We start from the raw sequence: 13,412 nt of genomic DNA, 5'->3' as shown, positions 1-13,412 counted from the left end.
TGAATGCATTAAATTCTTCTTTCACCAAAAGAGACATAGTACCAACCTATGTATGTGCCTATGAGGAAAGTTCTCTTTCTCTCTCCAAAATGCTAATAAATCTTTGTGCATCATTCACCCTTCTACAAGTACAACACAGACCGAAGAGAGGGAACAACAGGATAGACCTTATCTTTACAGGTGACATGACCCTGTTTTGAGAAACAGAAGTGAAACATACAGACCTATCAGATCAGAGTATAATACATATCACATCATACAGTGTGGAAATACACAAATGTGAACAAGTTACACCAACCAAGGACAACAGTTTTAAGTGAAAAAAGTTTCACTATAACAAGTTAGACTAGAGAGCAATAACTGAAGGAATTCTAAATACAAATTGGAGCATGGTCTTGCATGATAATAACTATCACAAACATGAAAGTATACTATGAAAAACTAAGATATCTGCAGGATAATAATCCAAAAAGAAAGATAGTGCAAAACAGATGACAAGAGATAAGAAAAGAACAGAGGACTGAGCCTTAGAGGGAATATTCTCACTTGGCCCCCTTTATTCCTTTTTTTTGGTAAAAGTAAAAATTGGCAGGGAAGGATTTCCAGCCCCCAGCTCCCTCCCCTTTTAGTTGCCTTCTACAGCACGCAGGAAATATGTGGGAAGTATTCTTTCTCCCCCATCCTAAGGCATTACTGGATTATGTGTTAATTGATATGCGTGTAAAAGAGAGACTTTTGGATGTTAATGTGCTGAGAGGGGATGTCTGATCCCTATCTTGTGGAGGCAAAGGTGAAGATTTGTAGAGGTTTTCAGAAAAGAAGAGCAAATGTTGGGGAGAAGAGAGTGGTGAGAGTAAGTCAGCTTGGAGAGGAGACTTGTGTGAGGAAGTATCAGGAGAGATTGAGTGTAGAACGGCAAAAGGTGAGAGGAGTGGGTGAGAAATGAGATGTACTTAGGGTGGCAGTGATGGTTTGCGTAAAAGATGCATGTGGCATGAGAAAGGTGGGCAGATTAGAAAGAGTAGTGGGTGGTGGGATGAAGCAGTAAAGTTGTTAGTGAAAGAGAAAAAAAAAAAGGGGGCATTTGGGCAATACTTGCACACACACACACGAGAGAGAGAGAGAGAGAGAGAGAGAGAGAGAGAGAGAGAGAGAGAGAGAGAGAGAGAGAGAGAGAGGAATAGAGAAGAAGGAATAGTGGTTCCAACAATGTTGTATGGTTGCGAGGCATGGGCTATGGATAGAGTTGTGCGCAGGAGGATGGATGTGCTGGAAATGAGGTGTTTGAGGACAATGTGTGGTGTGAGGTGGTTTGATCGAGTGAGTAACGTAAGGGTAAGAGAGATGTGCGGAAATAAAAAGAGCGTGGTTGAGAGAGCAGAAGAGGGTGTTTTGAAATGGTTTGGGCACATGGAGAGAATGAGTGAGGAAAGATTGACCAAGAGGATATATGTGTCGGAGGTGGAGGGAACGAGGAGAAGTGGGAGACCAAATTGGAGGTGGAAAGATGGAGTGAAAAAGATTTTGTGTGATCGGGGCCTGAACATGCAGGAGGGTGAAAGGAGGGCAAGAATAGAGTGAATTGGAGCGATGTGGTATACCGGGGTTGACGTGCTGTCAGTGGATTGAATCAAGGCATGTGAAGCATCTGGGGTAAACCATGGAAAGCTGTGTAGGTATGTATATTTGCATGTGTGGACGTATGTATATACATGTGTATGGGGGGGGTCGGGGGGTTGGGCCATTTCTTTCGTCTGTTTCCTTGCGCTACCTCGCAAACGCGGGAGACAGCGACAAAGTATAATAAAAAAAAATATAATATATATATATATATATATATATATGCCGGCAAGGCAGCAGGTTTGGATGGTATTGCAGTGGAATTTATTAAAAAAGAGGGTGACTGTATTGTTGACTGGTTGGTAAGGTTATTTAATGTATGTATGACTCATGGTGAAGTGCCTGAGGATTGGCGGAATGCTTGCATAGTGCCACTGTACAAAGGCAAAGGGGATAAGAGTGAGTGCTCAAATTACAGAGGTATAAGTTTGTTGAGTATTCCTGGGAAATTATATGGGAGGGTATTGATTGAGAGGGTGAAGGCATGTACAGAGCATCAGATTGGGGAAGAGCAGTGTGGTTTCAGAAGTGGTAGAGGATGTGTGGATCAGGTGTTTGCTTTGAAGAATGTATGTGAGAAATACTTAGAAAAGCAAATGGATTTGTATGTAGCATTTATGGATCTGGAGAAGGCATATGATAGAGTTGATAGAGATGCTCTGTGGAAGGTATTAAGAATATATGGTGTGGGAGGAAAGTTGTTAGAAGCAGTGAAAAGTTTTTATCGAGGATGTAAGGCATGTGTACGTGTAGGAAGAGAGGAAAGTGATTGGTTCTCAGTGAATGTAGGTTTGCGGCAGGGGTGTGTGATGTCTCCATGGTTGTTTAATTTGTTTATGGATGGGGTTGTTAGGGAGGTGAATGCAAGAGTTTTGGAAAGAGGGGCAAGTATGAAGTCTGTTGGGGATGAGAGAGCTTGGGAAGTGAGTCAGTTGTTGTTCGCTGATGATACAGCGCTGGTGGCTGATTCATGTGTGAAACTGCAGAAGCTGGTGACTGAGTTTGGTAAAGTGTGTGAAAGAAGTTAAGAGTAAATGTGAATAAGAGCAAGGTTATTAGGTACAGTAGGGTTGAGGGTCAAGTCAATTGGGAGGTGAGTTTGAATGGAGAAAAACTGGAGGAAGTGAAGTGTTTTAGATATCTGGGAGTGGATCTGGCAGCGCATGGAACCATGGAAGCGGAAGTGGATCATAGGGTGGGGGAGGGGGCGAAAATTCTGGGAGCCTTGAAGAATGTGTGGAAGTCGAGAACATTATCTCGTAAAGCAAAAATGGGTATGTTTGAAGGAATAGTGGTTCCAACAATGTTGTATGGTTGCGAGGCGTGGGCTATGGATAGAGTTGTGCGCAGGAGGATGGATGTGCTGGAAATGAGATGTTTGAGGACAATGTGTGGTGTGAGGTGGTTTGATCGAGTAAGTAACGTAAGGGTAAGAGAGATGTGTGGAAATAAAAAAGAGCATGGTTGAGAGAGCAGAAAAGGGGGTTTTGAAGTGGTTTGGGCACATGGAGAGAATGAGTGAGGAAAGATTGACCAAGAGGATATATGTGTCGGAGGTGGAGGGAACGAGGAGAAGAGGGAGACCAAATTGGAGGTGGAAAGATGGAGTGAAAAAGATTTTGTGTGATCGGGGCCTGAACATGCAGGAGGGTGAAAGGAGGGCAAGGAATAGAGTGAATTGGAGCGATGTGGTATACCGGGGTTGACGTGCTGTCAGTGGACTGAATCAAGGCATGTGAAGTGTCTGGGGTAAACCATGGAAAGCTGTGTAGGTATTTATATTTGCGTGTGTGGACGTATGTATATACATGTGTATGGGGGTGGGTTGGGCCATTTCTTTCATCTGTTTCCTTGCGCTACCTCGCAAACGCGGGAGACAGCGGCAAAAAAAAAAAAAAAAAAAAAAAAAAAATATATATATATATATATATATATATATATATACACACAGATGTATAGACTCACCTCATCTCTTGTATGGTTGAGATCTTCTTCAAGTGCAGCCACACGCTCTAGAGACACTCGTAGTCTTTCGCGTACCTACAGAACAAAATAAGCAGCCAATATTAACTAAAAGTAATCTGCCCAAATATCTTTCATTCTCAATAATGCAAGAACTCATTATTCAGCTCTCTTGCCACAGACAGTAGGTTTGTAACATTTTACACCTGAATGTGACATACCTGACAACAAATTACAAAACCGATAAGCTCACATTTTGTGTGTGTGTGTGTGTGTGTGTGTGTGTGTGTGTGTGTATTTACCTTTTACCTATTCAAACAGTACAGAGAAAGTATTGTACACTCTTGAGACTCATCTCCTTAACTTTCTAAAATATCAGGTAGTCTCTTAAACCTTTACAATCTGCAACACACTGGGTGCAATGCCAACCCTATGTCTCTTTCACATACATATTCCAGTAATTCATTTTCCAATCAGTAATCAATTACAATAACTTGTATGACAGTTTAATGGGGAGAGAGAATGGATAGTTTTTCTTGATTCTGCTACGGAATCTGACAAACACCACCACAAAATTTGAATGGAATAAGTAGCTAAAAATAACATTAAGGGCAAACTGGAAAGATAAAATTAAGTTTCTAGGTTCAAAATATTAACAACAACCATTAAGATGAAGATGAACTTTCAAGTGTAACACAAAGAACAGTGTTAGCCTGAATTTTCTACTGGAGTGCAATGGGATGGAGAGGGTTTACTAAATGGAAGAGAAAGGTAAACTAGGCTTGTCTCTGTCAACCCAAAATCTGATTCAGCAAATGTTGCCATATTGCAGGTAATGCAGACAAAATCTAAAGGATTCTTACCAAATAACATAATGATTAGGGCTGACAAGCTGTTGGAGTGGGACAGAGTGGAGTGAAGGTTACTAGTAGAAAATAGTAGGAGTATTAGGTTTATCTAAGTCACCTCCTGAATTATCTGAATTTGGCTTATTGACATCACCTGAATTATCTGACACAACAATCATTGCCACATTACATATAATGCAGACAAAATCTAATGGATATTTACCAAGAACAAGATTATGAGGACTTGATATGTTGCTGCCATGGGATGGGGTGGAGTGAGGGTTATTGGGAAGTACAGGACAGTTTACTAAACTAGATTTGCCTGAATCACCTTCTGAATTATTTGATTCACAACTCTCGCCATATCACAGGTTATGCAGACATAATCTTATGGACACTTACCAAAACAGATGGTGATATGGGCTTGATACTCTGCTAGAGTGGAATGAGGTAGAATGATTTTTAGTCATTATAAACTAATTCAGCAACTGATGCCAAGTCACAGGTAATGAATTTACTTAGTCCTTCCCTATTCAGGGATTTTAAGAATGACACACTGGCATGTTCTTCCTTATGTTTAAAATCTCTCTCAGGATTCCCTCTAAAGCATCAAGCAATCTTTGGTACTTTAAATCTAACCAAGGGCAGTCCTTTTCTTCCTTGCTATTGGATGGCCTAGCTGGAATTTCTTTCTAAAATAAGTTAATCTTATCTGCTTTTAACAATGTAGAGGTATGTAACTTCATTTCTCTTTGGTTTGCTCTAAATACACAATATATAAAAAGTACAAGTGAGATAACTGTGGTGAAGGGACAAATTAGATCACAATATTCTTTTTACAAGCTCACCCCTGGCAGGTGAGATTTTGATCTAAAGTTAGTTTACAAGACCTTGTGGGATATAAATCTAAATTTATTTTCCTTTGAAATCATTATAACAAAGTATGATGACTAAAAACATCATAACATCTTTATTTCAACTATTTTTAATCATATTGCCCCAGGAGCCCTCTTACAGGGCTCTTGCAGCTTCAAGGCTGCAAGACAATCAGTAACAGGATAAAGAGGGACTCCTTTGGAGTTGGAGTTCTTCAGTGAGACTGTACTCCTTGTTGTCCATTGAAGATAAATATACCTTAGGCAAAGGAGACTTTCCACTTTAAGTGAAAACTCATGCTGGTTGAGTCTAGTGCAGTAAACAACCCATTTTAACACTTTATTGGACTTCAAAGTATCAATGTGACTTCTTTAGACCCCACCAGACCAAGTTTGGGATCTAATGGAAACTTCTGTAAAAGTCCATTACAAGGCAAATCTAGTCTCTCTGGTAAGCTAAGGACCCACTAGACTAGCTCTGCAATGTAACAGAATGGTCTATTAGTTCCTAGCCTAGGTCCAGACTGCTACACATCAGGAAAACTCACAACTGCCCAGTGCATATCACCTCGGTACATTTTTCCTTATTCTAGTGTCGTCACAATGTTCTCTCTGCACACGTACACATAGTTTTACACTGATTTACAATGACTTAACTATGCAATATGAACATTTGTGCATTTACGCAAAGATAATTTCAGTAGAAATTTCAAGATGAAACAGAGTTTGGTCAATGCCCTCCAGTTGGAGATAAGCACCAGCTCGGCCAACATAAAACAAACTCAGTGCCTGTGTTCTCAGGCAAATGCAATTCTTTATATTATAAAAAGCCCTGACTTTATGTATCAAATCATGACAGATTACAGAGCTATCAGAGTTGAATGTGAGAAATCCAGGAAACATCTCAATAATGCTCAAAAGCTGAAAATGACTGAGCACCATGAGCACGGGGAGAGTACCTTGTGTCTCATGCAAGTCCCATTTCTGATCAGGAGGTGATTCAAGTAACTCTGGGGTGATCCTGTAGCTATTTTCCTCTGATTCAGACAATCCCTCCTACTCCTTGAACACCTCAAACCTCAAATGAATAAGGCAGATTTCCATTACACAACGATATTTCATGTATTACTGTTCCTTAAAAAAAATTAGAATGTAACAGAATTAAACTTCATTCCTTAAAAAAAATCAGAATGTAACAGAATTAAACTTTGAACAGACCATCCTCCCACTCAACTAGTTTGTTAGAACTGTATTTTACTTTTAACACCTAATACCTTCAAACACTTCATTATTAAAGGAAAAGAATATCATTCATATCAAATAAGATTACTGAATTTTCTTTTTCAAATGCCTCTACTGCAAGGCATTAGTGTTATTCAAAGAGTTTGTGCCAATATTCTTGAATGTTGCTATTGTAAAATGTCGCTGTATGAAACATCATCATATAACACCCAACAGCAAAGGGAAAATGCTGATAAACACTAGAGCACAAAAATCTGTACAGAATTATTGAGTTTATGACAAAATATGATCATTCTTTTATAGGATGAAAATATATTGTAAGACCAAGATACTATGAAGACCTTCAAGGGCAGATGAGTACCAGTATCCTATGGATCTATTAAATCCCTTTACTCTTCATTAGTGTTTCCCAACTGGTGGTACAAATACTGCTACCAGTACCTAAACACTGTCCAAATGGTACATGGGGTTAGTCTTGCAAATCTTAATCATAATCAAAAAAGGATATAGGATAGAGATTATCACCCACGTATTTCCTGTATTTCATAAAAGGTGAATAAAAGGGGCAGGAGCAAACTACATATCTCTAGCAGGTCATAAAAGGTGTATAAAAGGGGCAGGAGCAGGGGGCTGGAAATTCTCCCATCATGTAAAGCTTCTTTCCAAATGAAGGAACTGAAAAAGAGGCCAAGTCAGGATCTTTCCCCAGTGGCTCTGCTGTCTGTTCCTAAAGCCGGCTTGCTAATGCAGGAAACAGCATATAAGTATAAAAAAATATATTTCATGTTATGAAATGTTGGACAGGATACCTAGCACATTTCTCTGCATTGATGAGTCATCAGTATAAATTTTTTTTTCAAGTTCAGAGCGTTTTACTATTCTAAAATGAAATTTCTGTTGTGATGTGAAGCACAAAGCGCATGAAAGAAGTGCTAGTCACAGCGCCTTAAAAGAGGTTAGGAGCCACTGCTATACATGAACAAAATAAAAAGGGCTATTCTATCTATCTATATCTCTGATGCCTGTTCCCACCTAGAACTCCCTCAAAGGGGTGGCTATGGCAATAGTCTCCATTGCCACTTCTTAGCAACTATTCACAGTTTAAAAACCTTGCTAACAATACTCCCTTAGATCTGAAATTCTGTAAGGTGCTCTAAGGCAAGAGTATGGGTACTATGTATGATAAGTTTCAATCTGAAAAATGTATTGTCAGAGTGAAGAAGTACAGTGTTTTACGTGAAAGTCACACAGCAAGAGACTTAAAAGTATCATACAATAAACTGTTAGGATTAGCAATGAGATATAACGACAATGGTGAAAATGAGGTATAATTAATAAAAGACTATCTGATGGAAATGAGGTATTATTCATAAGACTATCACAAAAATATGAGGGGAGGAAATGTAGTCAAAGTTGGTTAAAAATGAAGTGTACAAGATTACCAAACAGATATAACTTTGGCTAAATATAGGAACCGTCCTCCACAATAACATATTTCAAAGCAGTACGTACAAGGCTACAGTATTAACAGAAGAGATATGGTTAAGGATTAATGAAGTATAATACATTAATATACATACACCCTACACAGGTATGGAAGGATCATCTACTACAGCAGCTCATTATGGAACCAAGCTGCATCATTGCTCCTTTGACCAGTCAGGCTGTTTTAGGCTATGGCCAATGGGCCTCCATTCCCATCATTTGTGGATCAGGTGCAATTTCTTTCGAAGTCTATGTGCCCCTCTCTGTTTATTCCCATGTCTGCCTAAAATATTTCTTGTCTTTGCCTGGTCTAGCATTCTACTGCTTATACTGCAATCTATGCTGTTCAACTCAAAGTCTGTATCAAGCTGTCCTAACCATGTGGTGAGCACTACAGTATACTTTAAAGCATTATCCTTCCTCTACTGAACTTAACCTGTTCTCAAAATGGCATCTGCTTCCAGTAAGCAGCTGAAAAATTTCTTAACAGATGATACCAACAATGTCACCCATAAAGTTTGCCATACCTGCATACTGACAATGCACAGTATCAATGTACTTTGGACCTGGGGAATTTAGACCACCTCTAGCCTCTTTCAATGAAGTTGTCTCCTTTCGTGCACCCGTGTTCATGGTGTTTCCATGATTTCAACTTATAAGTTTTCTTTTCCAACTTGTTTGTATCAGTTATGTCATCCTGCGTTTAACTTCTCCTTTTCATCACCTTTAACTTTTACACATTCCCTGTTATTATCAATCTCAACATAAGTTGCAAGGCTTGGTTATGGTAGTGTCTATTAAGTGTTTCTAGTTACCATACAGAGATGATCTCTTGAAAGTTTCTCTAATGTGTCTGCAAAGATCTTTGCTCATTATGGTTTGGAATCCCTGTTTTCTTCTCGAAGTAAAACCTGCAAATAATGTCTTAATGAAGTCCAATGAAGATTTCCATCACAGCTGGACTATTTGTTATTCATATTTTATTCTATTATGACTTTACATATTTTCCATCGATTTACTCATCTATTTTGCTAATCAAAAAATTCATAAATCTATACCTATTTACCTTTCAAACTGGTGTGGGTTCATCACTATGTGGATGCAAACTTCTGTACTGGAACAATCTAATACTAATGATATCTGACCCTGCTCCCATTCCTAAGACAAACAATTTTTTCTTCTTTTCCAACATAATAGGGATTCAACAACTGTACACACTTTTGTTGTTTATACTATGATTCATTTCCCTCTCACAATTTTACTGGTAAAAAATGAAAACATTCCTTTTCTTCCTTCTTTGATGCTGGAGTGCTGTAGATCAGTTGGGTAGGAGGGTTCAATCACTAGAGTAACCATTAATCTGCTAAGTTTAAGTTTTATCAATGATGAGTGCACATGACACCATTCTATTTTCCTTTTCATCAATTCAAAGAGATACCAACTTACCCCTTCTATACTTTCCTAACAATGTTATGAGATGTTTTGTGATGTACCATGGTACTGTTGGTTAGAGGGAGATGAACAGGGTAGGGGTAAGCACAAACATCTGGGTTTACACACACTAGTTAAGCCTCAAACATGTAGTCATAAATTTCCCTGAGGCACAGTAACCAAAAACAAAGATTAATGCATATTATAAAGCTGTCTCCAAATGTATGAGGAGTGAGGTACATTAACTGAGTGTCAGGGAGGAGTGTGAGACACAGTATACACCCGTGTTAGAAAGGGTGAAACAGAAACTGACCTTCTCGTCAAGAGCCTTGTGATGTTCAAAGAGCGACTTAAGGGCCTTGAGAACCTCTACCTCTGAGGAGACACCAGACTGAGAGGCTGCCTGCCGCTTCACCACCGTCATCCGTAGTGATCGCTCATGCCGTGACACCAGGCATTCCAGGTGCTCCAGTAACAGCTGTAAAACATGGTGCGCTCAATGATTTCCAAACACGAACTTTATGTAAACTACTACACTGCCTAAGTATTACCATCACTGCATCAACTCCATCACCACACAAATATTGTGCCTGCACTAACTCCACCACCTTACAACTAAATCATAAGCAAAAGCTGAATACCGCACCAACTCACTCTCTCACCACAAACAACACCTCACAATTTATCACTTACAACACTTCATCAATACTTCACCTGAACTAACTTACCAATGGCCACCATTTTATCAGTATACCACTTTCTCTACCTTATTTCTAACCTCCCTTCACATCTCAGTTACACAATCAGCAACATCATCTCAGTAATACACCAAAGCACCATCTCACTACTAACCCAAGTGCACTGCCTAACCTAAACACTACTCTACAACTATTACACCAATACTATCCCATAATCATAACTACTGTATACCACCACCTGCATCATACTACTATCAAAGAAATATCACCACTTTACTACTGTGCTGCCATACATTAAACTTACACTCTCAATATCTCACTAATATATCTGTATCATATTACTATTACTAGCTATACCTGTACTTCCTTAAACTACTACTAAATCACCTTACAATTATGCCAACTGTGATACTACTACTGTTGCTACAACATCTTATTACCATCTCACTTGAACTACACCTGTACCACTTAATATCAATAATGCACCATCCTGATACTACAGCTACATCATATTACTTTTATTACACTTGCAACATCTCACTACTGCACATATCATCATTACTAATGCATCAGCTCATAACTACATCTGCACCAACTTAGAACTCACGCCACATCATCTTACAACTATCATTGAAGCACTTTACTACTATAACTACAACCTACCATTACAGCTGTAATGCCTTACTACTTATAATACAAGCAAGCCATCTCACTGTTACATCTACACTTACTAATACCCTACACTACCTTACTGATACACTTGCATCTTTACTACCACTAAATATGCACTACCTGACTTTTATTACCTTACCACTACAACCTCATCTCACAAATGAATGTGCATCATCTTTTTATTATATCCCAAACATCTCACAATTACTCCTACAGCAGCACTACCTTATTACCACCTACCTGTCAAACTTAAACCATATTTTATCTTTCTCTTTTTATGTTGAATACTCCAGTCACAGACAAAAGTACACATCAAGGCTGGGCCTTAATTGAAGTAAAGAGTGAATTATGAAACAAAAAAAGGAAAGGTCAAGGGAAAGTATCTACGAATTTTTGAGAGAGTAAAAGACCTGTCTTTCGAAATGTGCCAGGTCATGGCTATTGGGAAAGACATAAGAAGGTAGAAAGTGCCAAAGTTTCAATATGTAGGGAAAGGAGCAGGCATCAAAATTGCCCACCCTTGAGTTGCTGAAGGCCACATTGGAATATCACCTTGTTACTACTATTACACCTTAACCATATTATTACAACAGCATTACCTGAATACTGCACCTTAACCAATTTCTAACTTCAGCATAGACTCATGACTACATCAGAAGCACTCCATCACCACTGTTTTACTTCACTACTATCCCTGAACTATCTCTCTCAAATGCATATTGACATCTCTTGCTTGATCTGCATCTCATATTATCTCACTCAGCTCTTAAAGTTTGAATTCTGAATGGATTTTCCAGTGGTGTTGATGTATCCTTGCTTAGTTTAAAACTTCACTTTCTTCCTATGTCTCTCTTTATAACTCCTTTTAGCTTACACTGCAAAATGCAATACACACTTAGTTTTTTTCATACTATTCACCGTTTCCCGCATTAGCGAGGTAGCGTTAAGAACAGAGGACTGAGCCTTTGAGGGAATATCCTCACTTGGCCCCCTTCTCTTTTCCTCTTTTGGGAAATTAAAAAAATGAGAAGGGAGGATTTCCAGCCACCCGCTCCCTCCCCTTTCAGTCGCCTTCTACGACACACAGGGAATACGTGGGAAGTATTCTTTCTCCCCTATCCCCAGGGATAACATGCTTAGTACGTATGTTTAATTTATCCTGTAAATCCCATATTACACAACAGCCAAGTCTGCCTCCACTAGACTGAAACTACTGATCAGATATTCTGAAGATACTTTACTTCTCTCATTAGCAATTACCCTTGCAACACAAAGGGTGATTCACACCTTCAAGTCACCTTCAATGGTCAATCACTCCCACAGAACAAAATATCAATCACTTTAGGCATCACAAACAAATATATGACATTCATTCCCTACACTAATAACATCAACAAAAAAGCAACAAAACAAAACAGATATCCCAGCACAATAAATGGTAACAGATTTGGACAAGAAAAAGAATCTCTCAACATCCTCTACAAACAATTCCTATGCTCTTCTTCAAACTATGCCTCACCTGCCCGTTCTTCTATCCTGTCAAAAGAAAATATAACATATAACAAAGCTGCAAACTGCATAAAACTTTGCATCCAGAACAATCATTGGCTGCCTAGCAACCACAAACACTCATTGACTACACAATGAAACAAAGATCTTCCTAATAAAATCTCACCTCAGCACTAGACCCCACCCACCAAACCACTTCATAGGTGGGATGGTAGGCACTGAAATCTCCACAAAGAGGTGCTGAGTATGTTAATCAAGTACTGCAGTTGGTAAGCATACATGTATGGGCATGTGAAGTGAGAGGTATTTAGGTATTGGTTATGTTGTACTTAGCACTGAAATGTTATATATTCTATTTCCAATTATCCCACGACCAATTTCTAAAAGAGTTCTAGTGTTACCCAGGACCTTCCCAAATGTTCATGCAGTCTAAGGATATGGTGCTTCCAGTAGCAGTGAAATACAGGCACCTTTGGAGTGAGAAGTTCTTTGAAAGACAGTACTCCAAATGATACAACCTTGCCAAAAGTGACTTTTTGCTCGCAATGCAACCTTGAGAAGCCATAGCCCAGTAAAACCTATGTATTCCTTTTATTTTCTTTATTGATACTTACCCCAGGACGTATTTCTAAGAAAGAAATTTCTTTCCAAAAGGTTCCTGCAGCCCAAGGATATGCTACTACCATTAGCAGGGAAATCTACACTCTTTGTTGTGAGAAGTTCTTGGATGAGACAGTACTCCCAGTGATACAGCCTCGCCAAAAGTGACTTTTCACTTGTGGTGTAACCTCAAACAGGCGGATTCCAGAAACAACACATTTATGTATAGGGAATAAACCTCTCTTAAAAGAGCCTTCTACAATACATTTTTGTTCAACATGTCATTGAAAAAAAAATCCAACAAATATAAAAAAAAGAATCAATGAATATACCCAATGTCATCTTTGTTTACATTTTCTAAACAAATTGAGTGCAGCCCACAACAATTTGCATCAGTTAGTCTCAGTAAGTCTCTTTTTAGCTATCTAGTCTGATACTGGTGACTGCATCACCCTGGGGCAAACTATCGT

The 13,412-nt window shown here is 38.9% G+C and overlaps 1 protein-coding gene across 5 annotated transcripts in view; it reads right to left on the bottom strand.

The window, feature by feature from the left end:
• Positions 1–13,412, bottom strand: part of Liprin-alpha (PTPRF interacting protein alpha) — a 202,353-nt gene that overhangs the window by 138,537 nt on the left and 50,404 nt on the right. For all 5 annotated transcript variants that reach the window (XM_071658081.1, XM_071658085.1, XM_071658084.1 and 2 more), the window contains exons 3-4: positions 9,777–9,941; positions 3,586–3,660 (exon numbers count right to left, since the gene is read on the bottom strand). In XM_071658081.1, coding sequence (XP_071514182.1) covers positions 3,586–3,660; positions 9,777–9,941 — 240 coding nt within the window. The remainder of the gene's footprint in view (positions 1–3,585; positions 3,661–9,776; positions 9,942–13,412) is intronic.

Source organism: Panulirus ornatus, chromosome 65, assembly GCF_036320965.1.
Source record: "Panulirus ornatus isolate Po-2019 chromosome 65, ASM3632096v1, whole genome shotgun sequence".
NCBI lineage: Eukaryota > Metazoa > Arthropoda > Malacostraca > Decapoda > Palinuridae > Panulirus > Panulirus ornatus.
Note: the sequence above shows the minus strand (reverse complement) of the source record. Positions and strands in the feature narration are given on the sequence as shown.